The sequence below is a fragment of the Canis lupus genome, chromosome 14 (assembly GCF_003254725.2).
Source record: "Canis lupus dingo isolate Sandy chromosome 14, ASM325472v2, whole genome shotgun sequence".
Taxonomy (NCBI): domain Eukaryota; kingdom Metazoa; phylum Chordata; class Mammalia; order Carnivora; family Canidae; genus Canis; species Canis lupus.
In genome coordinates this window covers 59,290,563-59,313,032 of record NC_064256.1, presented here as the reverse complement: position 1 = coordinate 59,313,032, position 22,470 = coordinate 59,290,563, and the positions used below count along the sequence as shown (strand labels likewise).

At 53.9% G+C, this 22,470-nt stretch overlaps 1 protein-coding gene across 1 annotated transcript; it reads right to left on the bottom strand.

The window, feature by feature from the left end:
- Nucleotides 1-2,769: 2,769 nt before the first annotated feature.
- On the bottom strand, nucleotides 2,770-17,105 carry WNT16 (Wnt family member 16). The gene is made up of 5 exons (XM_049093442.1): nucleotides 17,033-17,105; nucleotides 12,284-12,938; nucleotides 11,738-12,033; nucleotides 10,035-10,321; nucleotides 2,770-3,315 (listed from the first exon to the last, which is right to left on the bottom strand). The coding sequence occupies exons 1-5, from the start codon at nucleotides 17,103-17,105 to the stop codon at nucleotides 2,851-2,853; spliced, it is 1,776 nt and encodes a 591-aa protein (XP_048949399.1). The 3' UTR covers nucleotides 2,770-2,850.
- Nucleotides 17,106-22,470: the final 5,365 nt, after the last annotated feature.

Genomic DNA, 22,470 nt, shown 5'->3' with positions numbered 1-22,470 from the left:
ACCCAGCGCGAGCTCTCGGCGGAGCCCCCTTGCAGGCAGCCACGGCTCGGGCCCCCCCAGGGCCCCCCACGGCTCGGTCCCTCCAACGCCGCTGAGCCGGGCTGCGGTCGGGGCCCCAGGCAGCGCAGGCCGGGGCTCTCGCTGGTGGCCCCGGGTGCCTGTGCGGCGACGGGCAGGGCAGGTGCAGGGCCAGCTCAAGGATGGCTCGGGCGCTGGTGCTGGTGGGGGGCCGGGGATGGACAAGGAGAAGCCGGACACACGGCCTGGCGGCCCGGACAGCAGCGCGGACTGGGCCACCCGCTCGGAGCCGGCAGGCCGCCGGGTTCTCCCCACGCACTGGCAAGGTAATCACGAAGCCACTTCTAGTTAGTAGACACAATTGGTTGCCAATGGGAACTCTTCTTTACCTTTACAAAAAAAAGTGCTTATTTTCAATGCACAGAGTAGATTTACTGCACACACACAAAAAGACATGAAAACAAGTGTGTCTCAGGTCATTCTGATCAACGGATGCTAAAGATTGGCAAACTACTCTCTTAAATAAGCGCTGTATTTATTCAGTTGTCACTTCTGAGTGTCTCGTTTATAAATAATATCTTTCTGGTTAAACTTTAAGAGTCACAATGAAATGTTTTGCCTTGAATTTAAGATTAGGCAGGCCTGAGACATTTCCCATGGGTTTGCTCTTTTTTTTTTTTCACAAACAATTGTTCTGCCCTGGTAAATAAAAATGGAAAGGCAACAGAATGAGACCTTTGGGCAAGGAAACATTTCTTTAGCTCATTATAAGAAAAGGAATATTCTTCCTTTGTCCTTTCTGAATTTAAACATTTTTTTCCTATACAATACTGAAATACTTAACAATTCATTAAAAAAAACATAAGTGTTTACATTAAAACACAACCTTAAATATAGCCCGGTAATTTTTACCAGGAACCTTGTAAAATATGATGAATATACATGCATGAATACCAAACTCAGAAAGCCCGTTCAACATTCACATGGAAATGCAGCATTACATACAATATAATAAATATCCGGGATATCAGATCCACAAATTGATCGTTATTTTGATTTAGATTCTTTTATCCAGTTAACACTTTTACTGCATAATTTATTATAATAACCTTACAAGTTAAACATAACTAATTAAAAGCAGAGCTTAACTGATCTGCTGAAATAACACAATTCCTCGATAGTCTGCAGCATATTTTAATCTATAACATGTAAAACTGTCATTTTGACAAGAAAAACACGTTCATATAACTAACTACTCAACTTCTTTTTCAATGTTTAAAAAAAGTCAGAGATAATAGTATGAAAAGAAACAGAAGCTAATCTTATTTCTGAGATAATTTTATTGCCTTAGTTCTTGGGCTTTGGCAATAAATGTCTTCAGTTTTAATATATATCATATAACTTAAATACTGTATTTACAAAATATATAACTTCTTTTTAGCAAAATACTATACAAAATACTGTCTTTACACATTTAAAGGGTGCTTCACCTTACAATGTATGAGAGCCCTTTGTGTTGTTACCTTTAATTTTCCCACCTGCTTTCAAGATCCCTCTCCTCCCCATTATTTCCGAGCTGGGGTTTTCCTAGTAGAAACTGGCCGACCTCTGAAGAATGAAGCCAACTACGCCGTACATGAACTAACTTGAATTTACATCTTAACAATGAAACCAAAGATAAGAAGATTGCTGTATGTCTTACTGAGATTTTTCTAGATAAATGTTCCTAGTGAAAAGGCACTTAAAATCCAAATCATACATTTCACTTTTTATGTCTGGAGTCTTCCCTTTTGTCTCTGAACATCTCTAGGAAACACCTTATAGGGATCCTGCATCACTTACGGAAATTCTTTTTAATCGCCTTTCTTCTGAAATGCATGAAAGAGAAAGTAAGCATCCACCACTTCTGTTAACCCTTCATCCTCTGTACGCACGAGCAGTACGGTTTCTGCATCTAAGATACCGAGAGACTACATGAGCTCGTGTTTGCTGCTCCTCGCTGCTACAGGAGGTGTCTTTAAGATGCCTGCTCGCCGCCCAGCACTAGGGTTCCAAGCCCAGGTCCACAGCCCAGGGCCTCATCCTGAGTCTGGACCAGGTGTCCTGCGCCGAGGCTCCTTCCTGGCTTGGCTTGTTCAGGAGCCGGATTAGCGTCCCGAAGGTCGATCGAGGCCTCCAAACCAGCAAGGGAGGAACCCACAGGTCCTCAGCGGGGGCACGCCCCGGACTGCGCATGCTCAGCCTGGGCCTGGGCAGCGGGGCAGGGCCGGGGCGGGGCCTGGGCAGCCAGTGGGGGCGGGGGCGTGGCCGAGGGCGGGGCCCGGGCAGCCAGCGGGGGCCGGGGGCGGGGCCTGGGCAGCCAGCGGTGGGCGGGGGCGTGGCCGAGGGCGGGGCCGAGGGCGGGGCCCGGGCAGCCAGCGGGGGCCAGGAGCGGGGCCTGGGCAGCCAGCAGGGGCCGGGGGCGGGGCCGAGGGCGGGGCCCGGGCAGCCAGCGGTGGGCGGGGGCGGGGCCGAGGGCGGGGCCCGGGCAGCCAGCAGGGGCCGGGGGCGGGGCCGAGGGCGGGGCCCGGGCAGCCAGCGGTGGGCGGGGGCGTGGCCGAGGGCGGGGCCCGGGCAGCCAGTGGGGGCCGGGGGCGGGGTCTGGGCAGCCAGCAGGGGCCGGGGGCGTGACCGAGGGCGGGGCCCGGGCAGCCAGCGGGGGCGGGGCCGGGGGCGGGGCCCGGGCAGCCAGCGGGGGCGGGGCCAGGGCTCTCCCAGCCCCGCCGGCGGGCGCGCGTCCCTCCCTCCCCGCGGGGCCCAGGGCGCGGGCTGCGGGCTGCAGGCTGCGGGCGGCTACTTGCAGGTGTGCACGTCGGTCATGCTCTCACAGCGCCGGCAGCGAACGTAGCAGCACCAGATGAACTTGCACTCGCACCTCTCCACGTGCCTGACCACGTGCGTGTTGTAGCCGCGGCCGCAGCACAGCAGGTTGCAGCCGCCGGCGCCCTGGGAGGTGCGGTTGCACTCGCGGCCCCGCGTGCCCGGGATGCCCAGCTTCTTGTCCTCCACGCAGTAGTTGGGGGACTTGTTGACGTACAGCAGGTCGTCCTTGCGAATGGGGATCCGCCTCTGGTCTTTGTCTCTCCTGCGCATCTTCCGCTGTATTTTGTCTGAGATCTGGATACTGTTTTCGTACTTGTCCTTCAGCAGCCGGCCGATCTTCTCGAACGAGGACATGGTTTTCCAGCAGGTCTTCACGGCGCAGGAGCCCGAGACCCCGTGACAGCGGCAGTCCACCGACATGAGCTTGGCGACAGCCTGCAAGCGGCGGGAATGGACAGGGGTCACTCGCGGGGCACTGGCGGGGCCTCGCCCCTCACCCTCACCCCTGCGGCCGCCCGGGCCGGGAAGGGCCTCCGCAGGTGCTCAGGGTGCTCCCGCCCTGCGCTGACCCCCGCGGCTCGCAGCCCCCGGCCTAGGGTGGGCCAGGCGGCTCCTGTCATCAGGGAGTATCAGAGGCAGCCCAGAGAGGCCGCGTTTATTCCTTTTCGTTTAATTTTGGCTGTGAGAGGATGTTCGTGCGACCTCTGTGCTCCCGAGGCCATCACCTGCGCTCGGGGTGTGACTCACCGACCAGCAGCACCAACCTCACTTGGGAGAAAGGCAGATTCCCAGGCCCCACCCCAGACTCTGCGTTAAAAGGAGACTCCGGGGTGACTCGTATGCACGTGAAGATTTGGGGGGCAATGGGAGGACAGTCGCCCCGGACGCACAAGTGCGATATAGAAGCATCTGGGTGGGTAGCTTTACCAATAACTGATGCTCCAACCCCCAAGAGTCTGATTGAATAGGCCGAGGCGGGGTCCAGGCCGTGGCCCCTCCGTCCGGGGGCTCAGATGACCCCGGTGGGCATCCGAGCATGACATCTGTGGAACTGAGCACTCTCAGGTTCATCACAGTCTACCGTGGGCCTGGGGGTGGGGGGGACCATGTTATCCTCTGGTCACAGGCCACGTGAGAAACCCTGACTAATCAACTTAAGTTGGTCAAAAGGAGAAGGGGCTGGAGAGTGTGGTTGCTCCCAGCACATTCTTCCCCTCTTCTGGAAAATTAATTCGAAACATATGTCCTACTCTTGATGGATCAGTAGCACCACCCTAACCTAGAAGAGGGATAATAGATGTATGTAATTTTTCAATTCCAAGCGCTGAGTTTGGTTTATTCAGACTCAGGAATTAAATGAAATTACATAGATCTGTAGGAGCCCCCTGCCTGGCCCACATCCGAGTCTGAATAAATGTCCCTTCTCCCTGAAGAAGAAGGTAGAGGAAGAGCAGAGAGAAAATTTTAAAAGGGGGCTAACAGGGCAAAAGCAATACAGAGGTTTCAAGAATTTCAAGGTTCTCATCTGTTACGCACCAGGCTGGTGAGCACAGCTTCCTTCAATCCCCAGAGGATGGCAGGGCAGATTAATAAATCGCCAGGACTAGCTACCGCGCTGACTGTTCTGTCAACATGCTGGGTAAAATGAAAAATTGATCTGTCCACTCGGTAACTTGGAAATTATGTGTGTAATCTCACCAAAGAAGGGGAAAACCTCGCGGCTTAAGTTCCACTTACGGTTCTTATCAAAACTATAAAATGACAGGGGTCTACACTTTGCCATTTTAAACTAAACCCGACGCTGACATGTTTGTGGAATGTTATGTTCCCTAACAAATGAAAGTTTCTGAACCATCTAGTGAGGCGGAGGATTCCGGACGATTTATAATATCTGCAACCTTGGGCGAGAGCATATGGTATTGATTTGTGCAATATTCGATACTTCTTATTAGTGTTTAGAATAATAAACGGGATACTATTTAAACCCCGTCCTTTATAGAACAGAGCACATATGCTCTTTTTGAATTCACAAAACCGAGAAGCAAGTAGCTAGGTCTATATTGTATATAAGGGAAAGACAGACCCTTCCAGGCAGGCAAAAGATACCTTCCGAGGATATGAAAGCGATTCAAAGAGTATGGCACAAAAAAATAAAGTATGGCACAAGGGCTTATTTGCTTAAATTTTCGGCATTCGATATTCACAAATACTTCAATTCTTTAAAATGTCTCCAGGCAAATAAATGTTCAAATGAACGCCACCTTCCTACGTTTGTTCAGATTTTAAGGGCTCAGCGGATAGGAGAAAAAGAGCTCGATGAGTACTAGGTAAGAACAAAACAAATTGTCCGAAGAAAGCCAAAAATCTAAGCATGTCTGTTTGTGTATTTAAACCTGATCAGCATTCCTCGCAGTCATCGCTTAGCGATTTAAAGCTGCCTCTCGCTCGGGATCTCACTGCGGGGCCGACTTCTCCCAGTACAGACATCACGAATGGTGTTGCCAACTGGCGGGAGGCAGCGTAGACGCTCACCAAATACTTGTTAGAGTTAGGCCAGCTCACTCGAACGGATTTAACTCCTTCTCCGTGGGTGACCTGGATCGGAGGGAAGAACTAGAGACCACCTTGAACCAAGGAGTCACGGCCGTGGGAGTCAATGGTAGGGGGACCTCGGTCCTGCTGGGGTTCTCCTCTCGCTGCTCAGCCCGCAGCACGGTTGGTCCCCAGGGACACGTGACGTCACAGGTTGGATGGATAAAAAGAGACCCCGATTTTCAAATCTGATGAAACCAACCTGTGGAATGTGGATCAGAATATGGGGAAGATTTTCCTGCCATAGGAACACTAAGATCTTTTAAATACCTGGAGTAGATTACATTTTCCAGGGATGATATTTTTCCGTAGTATTCTGTTACCTTTCGATTCCATTATCTTCTTGCGCTTAACAAGAAGTATAAAAATAGTATTTTTACCATATATATTTTATCATATAAATATTTTATCGCATATATTTTATTTTATATATGTTTTTACCATGTATGTTATCATATATATAGCCTGGGACAGAAAGACAAATAAACTACAAGGAGAAGCATGCCAATAACTTGACATGCAATTTAAATGATTATAGCCCCAAAAAACTCTAAGGGAGAAACTTGGACAAATAGAGATTAAAATAAAGCAATGTAATTACCACTAGGAGAATGTGATGAAATGGAGAGTTCAAGGGTGGATCACTCTCTCTCTCTCTCTCTCTCTCACACACACACACACACACACAAGGTTTAAGTGCAGAATTTAAGTGTTTCTCAGAGCACCTTCGCATCAATTATTTTCCTTGATTTAGTTTTATGGGAAGAAATACCTCGCCCGCAGTAGGTCATTGATGAACATGTACTTACATATTATCCCAGTTTTACCAAAAAACAGACAGCGTGGTTAAGACACTCGTATCAGGAAAGTTGGTGACATACGATATAAAGTCTTTATATCCAGCAGGAGAATTTCGGTAGAAGAGAGAAAAATCAAAGTGGAAAAATGCAGTATATTTAAGGAAATTGCACGAACACTGCACGAAAAGGTACGTTCTGGAGCCGTGTGGCTGGGATTCTTAATTAACGTCAAGTAGCCATTCTGAGCTGCGGTGATAGTCTTTTCCTGCTAACAGGAGAAGAAAGAGGGGAGCAACCGTCTGAGTAGCATGTGGTTATGAGAAAATTCTTTTCTCTACTCCAGTTGAGTTGTTAGGGTTTATAACGATATTAACAGAGGAATGTTTTGTGAACTATTGCAAACAGATGTGCACATTTTGGAGGAATATTTTTAAACTATGGGAGAGCAATTAGGAGGGTAGCATTTAATTTTCTGGGCTCTTTGTGTTAAGTTTTGGTTTGATAAACTCCTAATGAGCTGAACTAGGAAAGACATACCCGTAACTCTTGACGTAAATATAGGAACTACTTAAGACCTGGGCTACGGCGTGACTGGTGCCACCATTTTGGCTCTGAGGTAACACGGCGGGCAATGATTGTTTCCCAGTCTATTGCTTTATCCAAAGTTTACAGAAGTGACCCAAAAAACTGTTGTGGAACATTTTGTTATGAGCAGTTCATTTTGTCAACTATCAAATGATCTGGTTAAGTTTTTAGGGAAGCTGTGACATAAGGTTGGATGGTTGGATGTGGAATTCCTACTCCTCTGACCCATTTTGTCTCATTCAGTCCAAAAATATATTTGAACCTGCTGAAAGGCAAAACACTTATGTGTTGTTCAAGTACTTATAAATATTCTTGAAACAGGTCAATGAACATTTGGGGTTGGGCCCTTCCCACTTTTTTGAGTTACTCATCATAAAACAAATTATGGGGTAGGGAAACTTAAAAGTTTATGAGGTGGACATGGGAAGAATGGAAATATTTTAAGCACACCAAAAGAAATACCCATAAATATTCCAAGTCACATTATTCCCAGAAGTTCTGCCCCTGGAAGACATCACATCATTCTGTTAGCCAATCAGCATTCAGCAACATTATTCTTGGAGTCATAACTTTAGGAATGGTGTCAGAAACCAAGTGGGAATCAGAGTACTTAAGGTCAGCGGTTAGAAAGTCATCTATCCTGCTCACAGCACTACTAAGCGCCAGTACCCACATTTCTCTGAACGCTTTCCTACATTTTGATTTTGGGATTTTGAGACCAGGAAAATCGACTCAATTGAATGCAGACCTTGAACTTTACCCAGAAGAATATGCCTATTCGATTAAAATCCTAATCGCCAATCTTAAAAAAGGAGTTGATGGTTCACCCATGTTAGATAATAGCCTGCAAACTTGGTTGGTTTTGTTGTTGCTGTGGTGATGATGGTGGTGATGGGGGTGGGGGTGGGGGTGGGGGTGGGGGTTGTTTTTGGCCACCAGTGGAAAGAAAAACACAAAAATGCTTTCAGTTGTAATACTTTCTGAAAAAAGACCAGCCAAAACACCGGTCCAGGTAATATTTTGTGATATTTTAAGATTGTATCTAGACCAACGAGGAACAAAAAGATTCGGTAGAGAGAACACTGACTTTTGAACAAACTGTATGTATACGTATAGGCTGAATTATTTTCTGCATTATTAGAATAATAGCAGAAACCCCAGTAATGTGAGAAGATTGTTTTTGCCAACAAACACAGTGGATTAAAATTGAGGCTAAAGAGTTGCATGTTTTTAATAAACTCAGAATATAAATAATAGTTTAAGATCAAATAGTTACAGAGGCAAATATTGCTACTTAATTTGAAACAACACACAAGACAGAATAAAACTAAATAGCTGCCTAATGATACCAATAAAAAGATGAGCGCTTCCAAGCTTCTCACAAGTTTGGGGATAAGCATTCTTCAAGGGAATTAATTATGACATGAATTTCCAAGTTCTGTCTTCTAGTTAAATTTTTAAAAATCTCTACCAAATTATTTGAAGAATGACTAAAGAAGATTTAAGATCCAAATTGATAATAAATATTCATTTAATTGTTTTTTTGTTTGTTTTTAAAATATACTAATTTGACTAATTTGACTTATTTTAATGGCTTTCTCATTTTAACTCTAGAGTTTTAAAGAACATGTTAAAAAATGTAAAACTGTATTTAACCTCTTTTATAGTTGTGTGTTAGAAATAATTTTAAAAATCCTTTATCGGAGAATATTTAAATTGAGGCAGAAACCCATTCTTTGAATTCTTTTTTCCTGCAAAACTTTAAGGAGAAGGGACATGTGCATACCTGTGGTGTTAAACAAGAGTTGCTTTAACGTGCTCAGTTACACTTTAAAATTTCTAAACAAAAATATGAAAAGCCTACCCAGCTATTTACTGACCTCCCTAGTTCCTATTTTGCTATTTAAAAGCAATATTCAAATTGAACTGAAAATTTAAATTTGAATTGAAGTGTTCCGGTGATAATAACATTCATGGAGTTTTCTGGTTTTATTCTAAACCAGAGTGCTTAAGTAAAGAAAGCTGGCTGAAACTTGCACCTATTCAAAGTGGGTTCCATTTATTCACTTTCCAAAAAATGTAAAACAAATGCAACATACAACTTTAAATATTCCTGACTCAGATACTTGTTTTAATTTATTTCAGGAGACTGAGGCAGATTGCAATGACCGCTTTGGGACTTTTACAGATTATTGGATATTTACAATAATATAGGATACGTGCTGATATTCCTGTCCTGGAGAGATTATTACGGCATAGAAAATGTCTATCTATAAAAACGTTTTGACCGTTTTAGGAAAATCAGTACGAATTGCCAAGTAATTCAGCTATGTTGCAGAACTCAAACTTTATTGTGTCAATATTCATTAAACGTATAAAAGTTAAATTAAGCTACAAATTTATTTCATTTTAAGAAAATTTAGTATGAAAAACCAGAATTCATAAAAGAGGTTCATTAGATGGTGGTTCTTTAAATTTGTCTACCCCTCAATCTTTAATATGTATTTAAATCATCCATACGTTTTATATATCTATAGCTTCTTTACACTTATCTGGATTGATCGTTTTGTAACAATGTATCTATTTCATTTTATAATAAAACAACGAATCCTCTTTAAAAAAAAAAAACCTTTGTTTTACCAAAATGTTAGTTAAAAGATGTGTATTCCCGGACGTATTCAAGAATGTTTGCTAGAGAATGTAAGGACAAATTGGTAACATGTTTAGGAGCCACTGCCCACTAAAAATAGATTTTAAAAGATCAAAATTCAAATTTGGGATGGAATCTTATTCAGTCCCATTAGAAAGGCAGATGCTATAGATCTTATTCTGGCTCTCTCACTAACCAGCTCAGGGGACGGAACAAAATGACCCAAAAACGTATGTGTACATCTATTATTTCATAATTCAGTGCTCTGGGTATACAAAATACAAAATCACCAGTAGAGCCTATAATGAGATTCAACTCCTATCAGATGGAGGAGGACTTAAACTAAATCAATGCAAACGTTACACACATACAATAAACACGTATATATTACACATATGCATGACACGTATATTTCTTAGACTGCAAATGTATGTTTTTTAAGTCATCTGGACTGATTCACTCAGAAGTGTCATCCCAGTGTTATTTACCTAAAGGCATGAGATATCATTCCACTTTCTCATACATACCTGCCTTCCAGCTTCGTTGTTGTGCAGGTTCATTGCTAACAGTACTTTGCTTTCTTTTCCTGTGGTGTTTCTGATGGGGAAATCTAGGAACTTTCTGCTGAACCACATGCCATACTGGACATCATCAGAGCAGCCCCCCCAGTGCCAGCCTTCGCTCGCTGAGCCACCGTTCTGTAGGGTGGTGTCACAGGAGCACTCCGTCATGTTGCCGGCACTGCATGACCTGGTCACAGAATGCACCAGGCCTGCAGCCATCACAGCATAAATAAATGCTGTTTCCTTGGTGCCTAGAACAAAACATAAATTGCTGAATGAAAGAGCCGTATCTCTGTCTGGTTTTGTCCATAACAAATCTTCCTACTTATCCTCTCAGCAGGGAAGTGATTTTTCGATTGCTTTCGATAGACGCTTTAAGGAGCATGTATTTATAAAGGACAATTTCAAATTGTTTTAGTCTTTTAAAAAGGCGACATTAATTTTCAGTATTCCACTCTGGGGGGGGGGGAATTTTTATATATTGCATATCATAAATTGTCTTTAGAATCATCTGCTCATTTAAAACATTTGAAATGGATGCCAGCACCCCGTTAGTGCTTAATAGACAACAGAAGTTCAAATCCGTATTGAATTTAAATAGAAATTCAAATCCGTGTTGAATTTAAAATCCTTTGCATGGATACGGCAAATGGTAACACGATGCCCCAAAAGAGTCCAGATTACGTTTATCTTTAAATTTCAAATGTGTTTTCACGAAACACACGCCGAAAAATCTGCTGTGATTTTTTGTTTGTTTGTTTGTATAAATAATACGTATCTCAACGCAAATTAGAGTTAAGTAAAGGCCAAAGCGGTCAGTAGATGTCACAGTTTACTTTCATATCAAAGACTGGTCTTTTTTCTTTTCTTTTTTTTTTTTTAAGGCTGCGTTATAAATAACAATCACACATATTAATACAAACACTTAAGTATTTTATATGATAGCAGCTAATCCTCTTACAGGCTTAAAGACAGTGAAAGAATCGAAAAGTCGCCAGAAAAAAATTAAAAAAGAGTCGTCATGGAAGATGATCGAGTATGGATGGATGCAGCACACCTGCAATAAGGCTTGAGCTACAACGTCTGCAAATTAAAGTCCCATTAGGACATTAGCGAAAGGGACTGGAAGAGACTCAGCAGGTGACCTTTTTGTCCCTTGGGATGTGAGGAGCGGGGTGGGTCGCAGGCTCCCGGGCTGGGCCGATAAACCTTTCCAGCGGCTGACGGCCTCGCCTTCCAGCCGCTGGAACTTTTCTTCATCTTTTCTCTCCGCCTCCTCGTTTCTCCGTCCTTTCCCCTCCTTGTTCCTCTCCTTTCTTTTTCCTTCTCCTGGGCCTTCCTCCTCCTTCCTCCGTCTCCCTCCTGCGGGGTCGGGGCCCCGGGGCAGACGCGGGGTGGGGGTCGCGGTCGCGGGGGTGGGGGGCGGGCGCGGACGGCAGCAGCGGGGACCCCTGCGGCGCCCGGTTCTGCGGCTGCGGGACCGCAGGGGGGCGGCGGGGGGGGGGCGGCCAGGTGTGTCCTGCGCCCCCCCGCCGGGCGCCGCGCCCCGTCCCGGGAGCCCCGCGGGAGGCGCACCTGCAGCTCCTCCCGCACGCGGCCCGCGGCCCCCGCTCGCCCTCCCGGGGCGGCCCCCCCGCCCGCGCCCCGCGCCCCGCGCCCCGACTCACCGCTGCTCAGCTCGTAGCCGAAGAGGGGGCCCGCGCCCGGGGCGGGGACGGGGGCGGGGGCGGCGGCGGCGGCGGCCAGCAGGCAGTTCCAGCGCTCGTGTCGGAACTGGCTCCGGCACTCCTGGATGCCCAGGCGCGCGCCCTCGCCGATGCTCGGCAGCAGGTGGGGCTTCCGCCGGCACAGCTCCTGCTGGCGGCCGCTCAGGGGCAGGGCGGCGCAGCCCAGCTTCTCGGGGGCCCCGAACGGCGCGACGCCCAGCCACCTGCGGACGGGCCGCGTCAGCCGCCGCACAGCCCTCCCGCCCCCGACCCGCCCCCCGACCCCCGCCCCGCAGAGAGCCGGCCGTGCGCCCGGACCCCGGCCCCGGCCCCCGACCCCGACCCCGACCCCGACCCCGACCCCGACCCCGACCCCGCCGGCCCTGCGCCCGGATCCCCGGACCCAGACCCGGGCCCCCGCCCCGCAGCCCCGCAGCCCCTGCGCTCCGGACCCGGACCCGGACCCGGACCCGGACCCCGAGCCCGACCCCCGCCGCCCGCGCTCACATCCAGTCGCCCCGGGCTCCGCCGGGCAGCAGCGCGAGCAGGGCTGCCCACAGCGCGCACAGGCGGGCGGGCCCCGGGAGCGCCGCTCCGCCCATGGCCCCGCGCCCCGCAGCCCCGCGCTCCGCTCCGCGCCCCCCGAGCCGAGCCCGAGGCGGTCGCGCGCTCTCCCTGCAGGCGGCCGAGGCCAGGCGAGCGGCGGCCTCCCCGCGGGGGGCGGCGAGCGGGGCCGTCGGGCGGCGGGCGGCCGGGGTCGGGGAGGAAGTGCCGGCGCGAGCGGCGCCTCCATGGCCCCCGCCCCGCCCCCCCGCCGCGGCCGCGCCCCGAGCCCCATTGGCCCCGCACCCCGTCCTGCCGGGCCTCGGGCTCCCATTGGCTGCGCGGCCTCCGCGGGGGGCCGGGCCGCTGCCCCGGACGGCGCGTCCGCACCCTGCGCGCTGGGCCCGGGGGCGCCCCGACCGGCGGGAGGGCGGAGGGCGGAGGGCGGCGGGGGCGCCCCGGGAGGTGTCTGGGGCCGCCCCGGGGTCCCTGCGCCCTGGCGCCCCGGCGGAGCGGCCGGAGAGGTCCCTGCCCGGCTCCTTCCCGCCCTTCCCGGCGGCTTCGGGGCGCGGCGGGCGGCGCACAGCTGGCCCCAGGTCCCGCGCGGCGGGGGCGCTAACTGGGGGGGGCGCTAACTGGGGGGGCGCTAACCGGGGAGCGCTAACCAGGGGACGCTAACGGGGGGCGCTAACGGGGGGCGCTAACCGGGGAGCGCTAACCAGGGGACGCTAACGGGGGGCGCTAACCAGGGGACGCTAACCGGGGGCGCTAACGGGGGGCGCTAACCAGGGGACGCTAACCGGGGGCGCTAACGGGGGGCGCTAACCAGGGGACGCTAACGGGGGGCGCTAATCCAGGGGCGCTAATGGGGGGCGCTAACCGGGGGCGCTAACCAGGGGACGCTAACCAGGGGACGCTAACGGGGGGCGCTAACGGGGGACGCTAACCCGGGGGCGCTAACTGGGGGGGGGGCGCTAACCGGGGTGCGCTAATCCAGGGGCGCTAATGGGGGGCGCTAACCGGGGGCGCTAACGGGGGACGCTAACCGGGGGGCGCTAACCCGGGGGGGCGCTAACGGGGGGCGCTAACCCGGGGGCGCTAACCGGGAGGTGCTAACTGGGGCGCTAACCCGGGGGCGCTAACTTGGGGGGGGCGCTAATCGGGGAGCGCTAACCAGGGGACGCTAACGAGGGGCGCTAACTGGGGGCGCTAACCCGGGGGCGCTAACCGGGGGCACTAACGGGGGCGCTAATCCAGGGGCGCTAACCCGGGGGCGCTAACCGGGGCCCGGGGGCCGCGACCTTGGGGGCCCGCTGTTCCCAGGGATGCGGAGGTGCAGGCCTGGCCTGGATGTACCGTCCTCGCACTGCTGGGCGCCTGCGGCTCCAGGCAGCCTCTGCAGGCGGAGGGCAGGGCCGGGGCGCCCCAGGGCTCGGCGGAGCGCCCCGCAAGGGGAGGCCGCACCCCTACCCCGAGCCTCGGACGGGCCACACACCCAAGGCACAGCCTAACCCCTGCTCGCTCGCCCACCGAGGGCCCAGCCCTGGGGCTCTGCAAGGACAGGGTGCCTCCCCCACCCCCACCCCCCGCCCAAGTTCAGGAGCCCAGACAAGGCCCAAAGGAAGTGATGGGAACTCTCGGTGCAGGAGAGCATAGGATCCAGCCACACGCCCTTTGGAGCCACAGACTTGGGAAGCCAGACAACGCTTGGCGCCTGGCAGTTTGGGAAACTGAGTCACCCAGTGCTTCCCAGGGTAGAGGACCCCTGGCAGAGGCCCGAGGGCGAGCACGGCCTGGCCTTGCCTCACCGACCGGACGACCTGGAATGCTTCCGAGAGGCTTCACCTGCGGCCCCGGAGGTCCCCTGACATGGGGGGACATTCGCACGGTACCCGGGCCAGCTCAGCCTACGCGGGATCCAGACTTACTCACATAAAAGGTTGGCTTCACTGGCCTCAGCCTCAAATAAAGGATTGCATTTGCTGCGTCTCTCCTGTATCAGCCCAGAGCAATAAAAGCTCACTGGAGTTCCCGTCCTGTCCCGTCCCATTCGTTCCTTTATCCAACAAATATTTGTTGAGTGAACGCTATGTACCAGGTCCTAAAGCCACATTGTAATTTTTAGAGAGTCAAGTTGATGATAGGGTGTAGTTACTGATCCAGAAATATTTTGGCTAATGGCTAGTGGCCTCTCTCGAAATCAGAGCCTTCCTCCAAGCTCACTTTATTCTGCGAGCCTCTCCTGGGGGGACCTCGGAGCACTGGCTGCTGTATCCCCATCATTGGGCCCAGTGCATGAAATCTTGGTTTTGAATACAATTTGTTGAGTGGTTTACCGGGAGGAGGAATGCCCCGGGCACATACCCAAGGGGCTAAAGGATGAAACAAGAGAAATGACTTCCTTTGCAAGGGGGGGGGGGGCGGGGGCATTAACACCTAGGGGTTATTCTGTCCCTACCTCCAAAGCAAAGGATACTTTTTTCTAGGAGTTGATGGAATTGAAGAAATACACTTTTCATCCAATGAAGGGACAGGTGAGTGCCTTTTTAATCCCCCCAAGGCGTTGTGAACACTCCTGCGCTGACAGCCTCACAAGCACCTCCAGCATTCAGTCTCTTTCTCTCTCTCAGTCTCTGTCTCTCCACGCAAAATTTCAACTGCCCCCCATTGGTACTCATTTAATAACAACAAAAAAATGAATTTGGAGTGGTTAAAGACTTGCTCAAGATCCCTCAGCTAGTAAGTACTACCGTGAAAAATCAGTCTTAATTTTAGAGGACTTGTTCTTTCCCTTTTTTTTTTTTTAGATTTTATTTATTTATTCATGAGAGATACAGGCAGAGGGAGAAGGGAGAAGCAGGTTCCCTGTGGGGAGCCCGATGTGGAGCCGGATCCTGGGACCCTGGGGTCACACCCTGGACCAAAGGCAGACACCCCACCGCTGAGCCACCCAGGAGTCCCAGCCTCGTTCTGTTCTTTCCACTACAATATGCTGGTGCATAACCTGATTCACAAGGTTTTTTTGTGTTTTTTTTTTTTTTTTCCCGATTAAATCCCACATCCCTGGGCCTCGGGATCTAAATCTCTCTTTTGTGTCCCGCGGTTCTCTGTGGTTCACTGAGTTGTCCCGTTCTCTGAAGGTAAACAAAACCCACAGTGGGGCTCCATGAAGTGGGTGTCATCGAGGCAGGTGTCCCTCTGCATGGACATTTGGCGATCTGGTTTTTGTGGACGGGAGGAGCGGTGCGGAGGGCGGCGGGCGAGCTGGGCTTGAGGTGCCTGCCGGTCAGCCAGCGACAGTCTAAGAAACGTCAATACTGAGCCTCAGTTTTCTCACCTTTAAGATGACGACCAACCGTCAGACCTGAATCTCCTACTAGATAGAGTTCAGTAGGGCTGGAGGGAGGGAGGCGGGGTGTGTGTGTGTGTGTGTGGGGGGAACTGCATAGTGGATTTGCACTCTCGCGAGGAAGATGAACCTTATTCATCGACTAGGCCATGTCTACCTGGGTGCTGGCCCGGTTTTCAGGCTGCGGCTAGAGTGTTTTGGCATCTCCAGTTCTCATTTTGCTTCTGGATTTCGATGAAAGTCAATTATTTTAATTGCAGAAATCGTTTAAAAATGGTTGAACGTTCAAATACATTATAATCTTGCCAGGCCATTTGAAATTTTATTTCGAGGAGAAAAGAAGTTGGATTTTTATTCTAGAAGAGGAAAGGGAAGACTTCTTTCGTGATGTAATTTATATTCCTAATAGAAAGTGGCTCATCTCTACTATCACGAGGGAGGAGTAGACTCTTTGGAGAGAAATAAAGTAAACGGTGGGTAAAATCCAAGCATATACACAACTGCACATTGCAGATTGTCAATTTTTTAAGCAGCAAGCGGAAGCTTTATTAGTTTCCTAATTTGAAGGGGGGACAAAATACTGACTGGCCAATGGAACATGACTTGAGGGTTTACTGTGTTCTGCAAGCATTTCCGAGCTTCTGGTGCCCCTATCTGTAAAATAGTGCAAAGGTCACACCATCCGTTGTTCACAAACACCAAGTGACACCGCACCAGCTACCTAAATCTGATGGATGCTGAGAAAAGCACCTCGAGAGTCCAAGTTCTCACAGGTTATCGAAGCATCTAGAGCATCTAGAGCTTTTTTTTTTTTTTTTTTTTTTGCATCCAGAGCTTCTTGATTCCACGAAGAGGGTATGTATTTGAACCTGCACTTTCCTAGCAGGGGTAAGGGGTTTTGAGCTATATTCCTGAAAAGGACTTTGGGGGGGGGGGGGGCCAGATCCCGAGCACATTCATTCGCCCAGAAGCGCTCTCTTCGAGGGCCCGGACCTGTTGGGCCCCGGGTCCTCTGTGACCAGCGGGCCGACGGATAAGGAGTTGGCTGGCCGTAGATCCTCCTGCTGCCCACTCGGGACGGTGGCAGACTGTGGGCTGTGGGACCCAGCGGAGCCTGGTCCCCGGGCGCTTTCCTCTCAGTCCCTGGGAAACTCCGCAGCAACGTCTGCGGGCACAGATGGGCCTTGGCCTCTGCCTCTGGCTTCCGAGGGGCCGTCTAAGGATTTCTGCCACAGATCGCAGGGACTTAGGTCCTGGAAAGTGACCCCAGACCCACCCGGCTGTCTTAACTCCGTGGTGGGACAGCAGACCGGAGGTGGCTTTTCACGTAGCCGGGTCCCCATCCGTCCTATTTGAAGTCTCACCTGGAGGCCCCCGGTGTGTGGAACAGAGCGCGGGCCGTGCCTCCCGGCTGTCCGGCGGGCTGGAGCGCAGCATCGCCGCCCTGGCGTCCTTCGGTGGCCGGAGGGTGGCCGTGGAGGATGGGCCTGCAGCAGCCAGGCCACCAGGGGCAGACCCGGGAGCAAGGGCGGGAGCTGAAACTGGCGGCTGCCTGCTGTTTAGACTTCCGGGGGAGGGGGGGGCTTGTCTGCTTGGCCTGGAGGTGAGGGCTGCAGAGGAGCTGCCGCCTCCCTCCAGCTAAGTGGACAGTCTGGGCGGCTGTTGGGAAAGAGGGGGCAACCGGACCACCCCGTCCTTCACGCTGCCTGGGGGCACGGGGGGCACGGGGGGCACAGGGAGGGGGGCACAGGGCTGGGGGGCACATGGGGTCGGGGGCACAGAGTGGGGGGTACGGGAGGCATGGGAGGGCACGGGGCGGGGGGTATGGGGCAGGGGACACGGGGCTGGGGACCCGGGGAAGGCATGGAGCCAGGGGCAGGACGCGGGGGGCACAGGGGGGTACGGGGCGAGAAGTATGGGGGGCACGGGGTGGGGGCACAGGGTCGGAGGCACAGGGGGCAAAGGGCGGGGGACACGGGTTGGGGCAGGGCACAGGGGGTACAGGGGTGTACAGGGCAGGGGGTATGGGGGGCATGGGGTGGGGGTGGGTGGGGGCACAGAGTTGGAGGCACAGGGGCCATGGGGCAGGGGACACGGGGTCAGAGTGCGGGGGGCACAAGACTGCTGCTTCCTTCAGTCTCGCTTCTCAAAAACACTTTTTTTAATTTTATGAAACAAAGCAACTCAGTGAATCACTATTGATTTTAATAAGTTATCAGGAAAATGAGTTCAAAAATCCGGAGTTTACATTTTTTTAAAGATTTTATTTATTTATTCATGAGAGACACAGAGACAGAGAGAGAGGCAGAGGGAGAAGCAGGCTCCACGCAGGGAGCCCGACATGGGACTCGATCCTGAGACCCCGGGTCACGGCCTGGGCCCAAGGCAGCCGGCCCCCCGCAGAGCCCGCCCGGCCCCAGGTCTATCACGTTTAAACTTGGCCTCAATGTCCTCACTTTCCTGCCTGAAATCCCTCAGGATTTCCTAGTTACTCCTGCGTGAGGTTTAAGCCGTGGGGCCGCCTTCAGGCCTTGGGTGGGGTCATGTGCTGGCTTCGGCGTCCCCTTTCCCAGGGGCAGCGCCTGCGGACTCCTGCTCGGGTCCCTTGGGATGTCCCCTCCGCGGCTGCAGTTCCTTCTCTTGGTCGCTTACCCGGGCCCCCCAGGATTCCTCAGGGGGCAGGACGGCAGCCAATGGCTGGGGCCCCCTGAAGGCCCTCGTCTGCCAGGGCCGCTGTCCCCTGAGGTCCCACGGGGAGACGTGTCGCGGAACGTACTTCTGGGCTCTGGCGGTTGGATGGGCTTTGCCTGTCAGTCCCGACCGGCCGGAATGTCTTCAGCTCGGGGAGCAGGAGGGACTTCGCTGCCCGCCGCGAGGCCGAGGCCCGGAGGCTGAGCGCGGGCCCCCGGGAGGCCGTGTGGCCGCGGGCTGCACGGAGGAGGCCTCTCCCAACAGGGGGTCAGGAGGGCGTTGGGGGGAGAGCTGCCAGCCTCGACCGAACCTACCATTCGCCGCTTTCCGGCTGGAGAGGAGCCGGCCCCCGCCCAGCACCCTGCGGTGTGGGGCCCGCCCGGTCCTCTGCCCCCCGAGATCCTGCTGGGTGGCCTGTGCCCGAGCCGGGTGCCCCTCGCAGGCGGGGGCCAGCAGCTCCACTGCCCCGGGCGCTCCCCCCGGCGGATGCCGCGCTGCAAGCCCGGGCGCTTCCCGGGGCCTCGGAGACGTGCACAGAAGGGCCAGCAGGTGAGGTGTGGTCCAGCCGCAGCCCCGCACCTGCTTCTGATTCTGGAGGCAGCGACGACGTGGACGGGGTGGCCCGGGGCTCTGGGTTCGCGGCCCGACGAGGCCTCTGGGTACCAGACCCAGGCCGGGGGGCCGCCAGCTGGCTGAGCCAAGCAGCTTCCAAAATGGGCTGAAAACCACGATATTGAGACGCTGGGCCAGGTGCCAGGACGGAGCATGCGTCCGGCCGGCGGGGCAGGACTCCGGTGGCGGCTGCTGCAGCAGTGCACTGTCTGGAGGCCCCGGGGCGCCCGCGGTGCCGCCTCCTAACGCTGGTTTGGGGGGACCTGCTGCTGGCCCCGTGGTTCGCTCCGGCAGTCGGGGTGCCCGGAAGCCCCGCTGCCCTGGCCTCCCCGCCGGGCGCTCCAGCCGAGCCAGGCCGGGCCAGGGGCCGTCAGGCCAGGGAGCGCCGTCCCCCTCCCCGAGCTGAGGACGGGCTGCAGCTGCCCCGGGGTCAGGGGGCCGCAGCGGGAGGCCGTGGGCTGCCCTGCCTGGAAGCGCCCGCTGGGGCTGGCCACCCGCCCTCTGCACCCCCCGCACCCCCTCTCCCCGCCGCAGGGCGGCCGTGACCGGTGGGGCGGTCTGCTTCATCACAGAGGAAAGAGAGGACATGGACATGCGGAAGGACGTCCCCGCTCCCCAGCCGGCGAGGGCCGCCGCTGTAGAGTGGAGGTGGCCGCCTCCGATGTGACGGGCCAGCCGCCGAGGACGCACGGAGGCCACCGCTGCTCTGGGCTATGTGCCGAGGGGACAGGCAGGTCGGGCCCCACGGGTGCCGCGTCTCCCTTAGTCCGTCCTGACTGTGCCGAGGAGCCCACGGGAGCCGACGGACGTCCACCAAAGAAGACTCAGTACCCCTGAACCAGGTCCTCCTCCACGTGAGCCCTCACACATTGTCACTTCGGGCACGTGGCCCGGGCGGGGGTCGGGTGGCCCAGAGGAACCCGGGGCAGGGCATGAAGGTGAATGAGGCCAATCGCAGAATGAATAAATGCCAGGGGCCCCCCGTGGGCCGGCTGAGTCGAGACACACACCGGGACACGGGTCCACGGAGACGCTGGCGAAGGTGCCGAGGAAATACCCCAAGTTGTTTAATGTGTGCGCCTGTTTGGTGACAGATCCGTGTGCACCTTGGGACCAGGCCCCGCGACGGCTTCTGCGGACGTGGGCTGCGGTCTCCCGGGCTAACATGAGCCATTTGACACCTGCGAGGGAGGCTTATCTTGGTGCAATTGCCTCCTTTAGGGTGCACCTGGACGCGGCGCTGAAGACACGCAGGGCAGAAGGAGCTGGGAGTGCGCGCCTGTCCCCAGCTGCAGAAGTCCCCCCGCGGCCCCAGCGCAGCCCCCGCCCATCCTCCCGGCCTGGGGTTTTGCGGTCCCTCAGCCCCGTGGCTGCTCCCCAGGCCGGCCTCTTGCTGCCGAGGAACGTCCGGCCCCGTGAACCTGATTCGAAGGGGGCACAACAGGCAATCGACACAACTTTGCCAAACAGCTTGGATACGATGCTCACACAAAACCCTAGGCCTTAAAAAAAAAAAAAAAAAAAAAAAAGGAAAAAACATGTATGTCAAGTAATGAAATAATCGTGCAAGGGGCAGCGTGATGGAAAACAGCGTGTCCCCACTGTGCGCCGGCCGCTGCCCTCCCCAGGAGTAGCCGCTTGCAGCTGAATTATTTCCGAGCTCTGTCTGTCCCCCTGCGCTAAGTGTCAGACTCACAGTGTCAGTTCTGAGGCGTACAGATTGTGGGCACTACTGCCCCTGTGCACATGCAGGGTGCAGGGTGGGCTCTGCTCCCCCTCCCGCTCCCCTGCACGCGGGCGCCTTGGTATCCACTCGGTCCCGGGGCGAGTGTCCCCACATCGTGGTCGGATGAGCCATCGGCTTCCCTTCACTCGGACATACCGCGGTATCCGTGCTGGGCTGTGTAGCCCCCGTGGCTCCTTCCTTGCCCTCGGTCGCGTCCCCCCTCCCGCCCCCATCTGTCCTGCTGCTCGGTGCCCATCACAAGTCCGACCGCACTCCTTTCACACTCCCCGGATCTCCTCACAGGAACCAGAAGCCCCATTAACATCATTTTTGACACCGGGCCCCCTGACCTGATCCAGTCTGGAGGGGGGCCTCGCGCCTGCAGCCCGTGGCAGTGGGGTCTGCTTCTGCGCCGCGGCCCCGCCCTCACACCCTCCCCGCGTCGCCATCTCCAGCTTCCAGAGCCTTCCTCGGCCTGCTTGTCTTCTTCCCACCGTTCTGAGCTCTGCTTCCACTGTCATGTCTCCTTCACTGGCTGCGACCCTCCCGTGTCCCTTGTAGGAGGGCCCTAGTCACTGCACAGGGACCACGGGAGGACCCAGGGAGGTCTTCCCACCTTGAGATCCTCCACTTAATCCCATCTGCATCACCTCCTCCGCCATGAAGGGTCACAGTCACCGGTTCTGGGGGTTGGGACACTGTGGCAGGTCGGGTGCTGGCCCTCCAGGAGATGTGTCCACATCCCAATACCCAGAATTGTGATCTGTGTGTAGATGTTTTTCGAATTATATTTCTTTACGAACGCATGACTGTGATCGCATGTAGATGTTTTTCGAATTATATTTCTTTACGAACGTCGTTTAAGGGAGACTCTGAAATGAGATCGTCCTGGAGGATCTGAGTGGGCCCGAAGCCCACTGACGAGGGTCCGGGTGCGAGAAGAAAAGGCAAAGCCACAGATACAGAGAGGAAGGAGAGGACCATGTGAAGGTGGAGGCAGCCGGTGGCGGACAGGCCGCAGGGAATGTTGGCAGGAGCCGGAAGCCTGGGGAGGCAGGGAAGCCTTCTCCCCTCGAGGCTTTCAGATTTCTGGCCTCCAGAACTGTGGGAGAACAAGTCCCTGCTCTTGGGAGCACCCCCCCCCCCACGTTGGTGGTACTGTGTTATGACAGCCTTGGGAAACCGGTGCCGATGTGCACATATTTGGGGGCGATTATTCTGCTCAACGTGGTATATTAATGATACAGAATTTTTTTTTTAAGATTTTATCTATTTATTCATGAGAGACACAGAGGGAGAGGCAGAGACACAGGCAGAGGGAGAAGCAGGCTCCACGCAGGGAGCCCGACGTGGGACTCGATCCTGGGTCTCCAGGGTCACGCCCTGGGCCAAAGGCGGTGCTAGACCACTGAGCCACCCGGGCTGCCCTATGATACAGTTTTTTGCAGTTTTCTTCCCCCCACTTCTTCCAATCCGCCTTATTCTGCTTTGTATCTATTTGTCCTTCTAGAAGTTGCCTCGGATGTCTGGTTTTCCTCGGGTGTTGCTCATGGGTAAGCATGAAGTACTTAAAGGCCGGTTAGAAGCTCTGCCTGGATGCGTAGGACTCACTGACTTGGTTTACTGTACGGTGATGTCAGTGGCTCATTTTGCTGGTGAATCTCTACTAAGAGTATATTTACGTCTTATCTCTTCGGCAGGTCACCGTCCCCGGAGAAGGATATTCCAGCGTCCTCTTTCGATGATACAGGTGCATGTTCTTCGTTCTAGTTG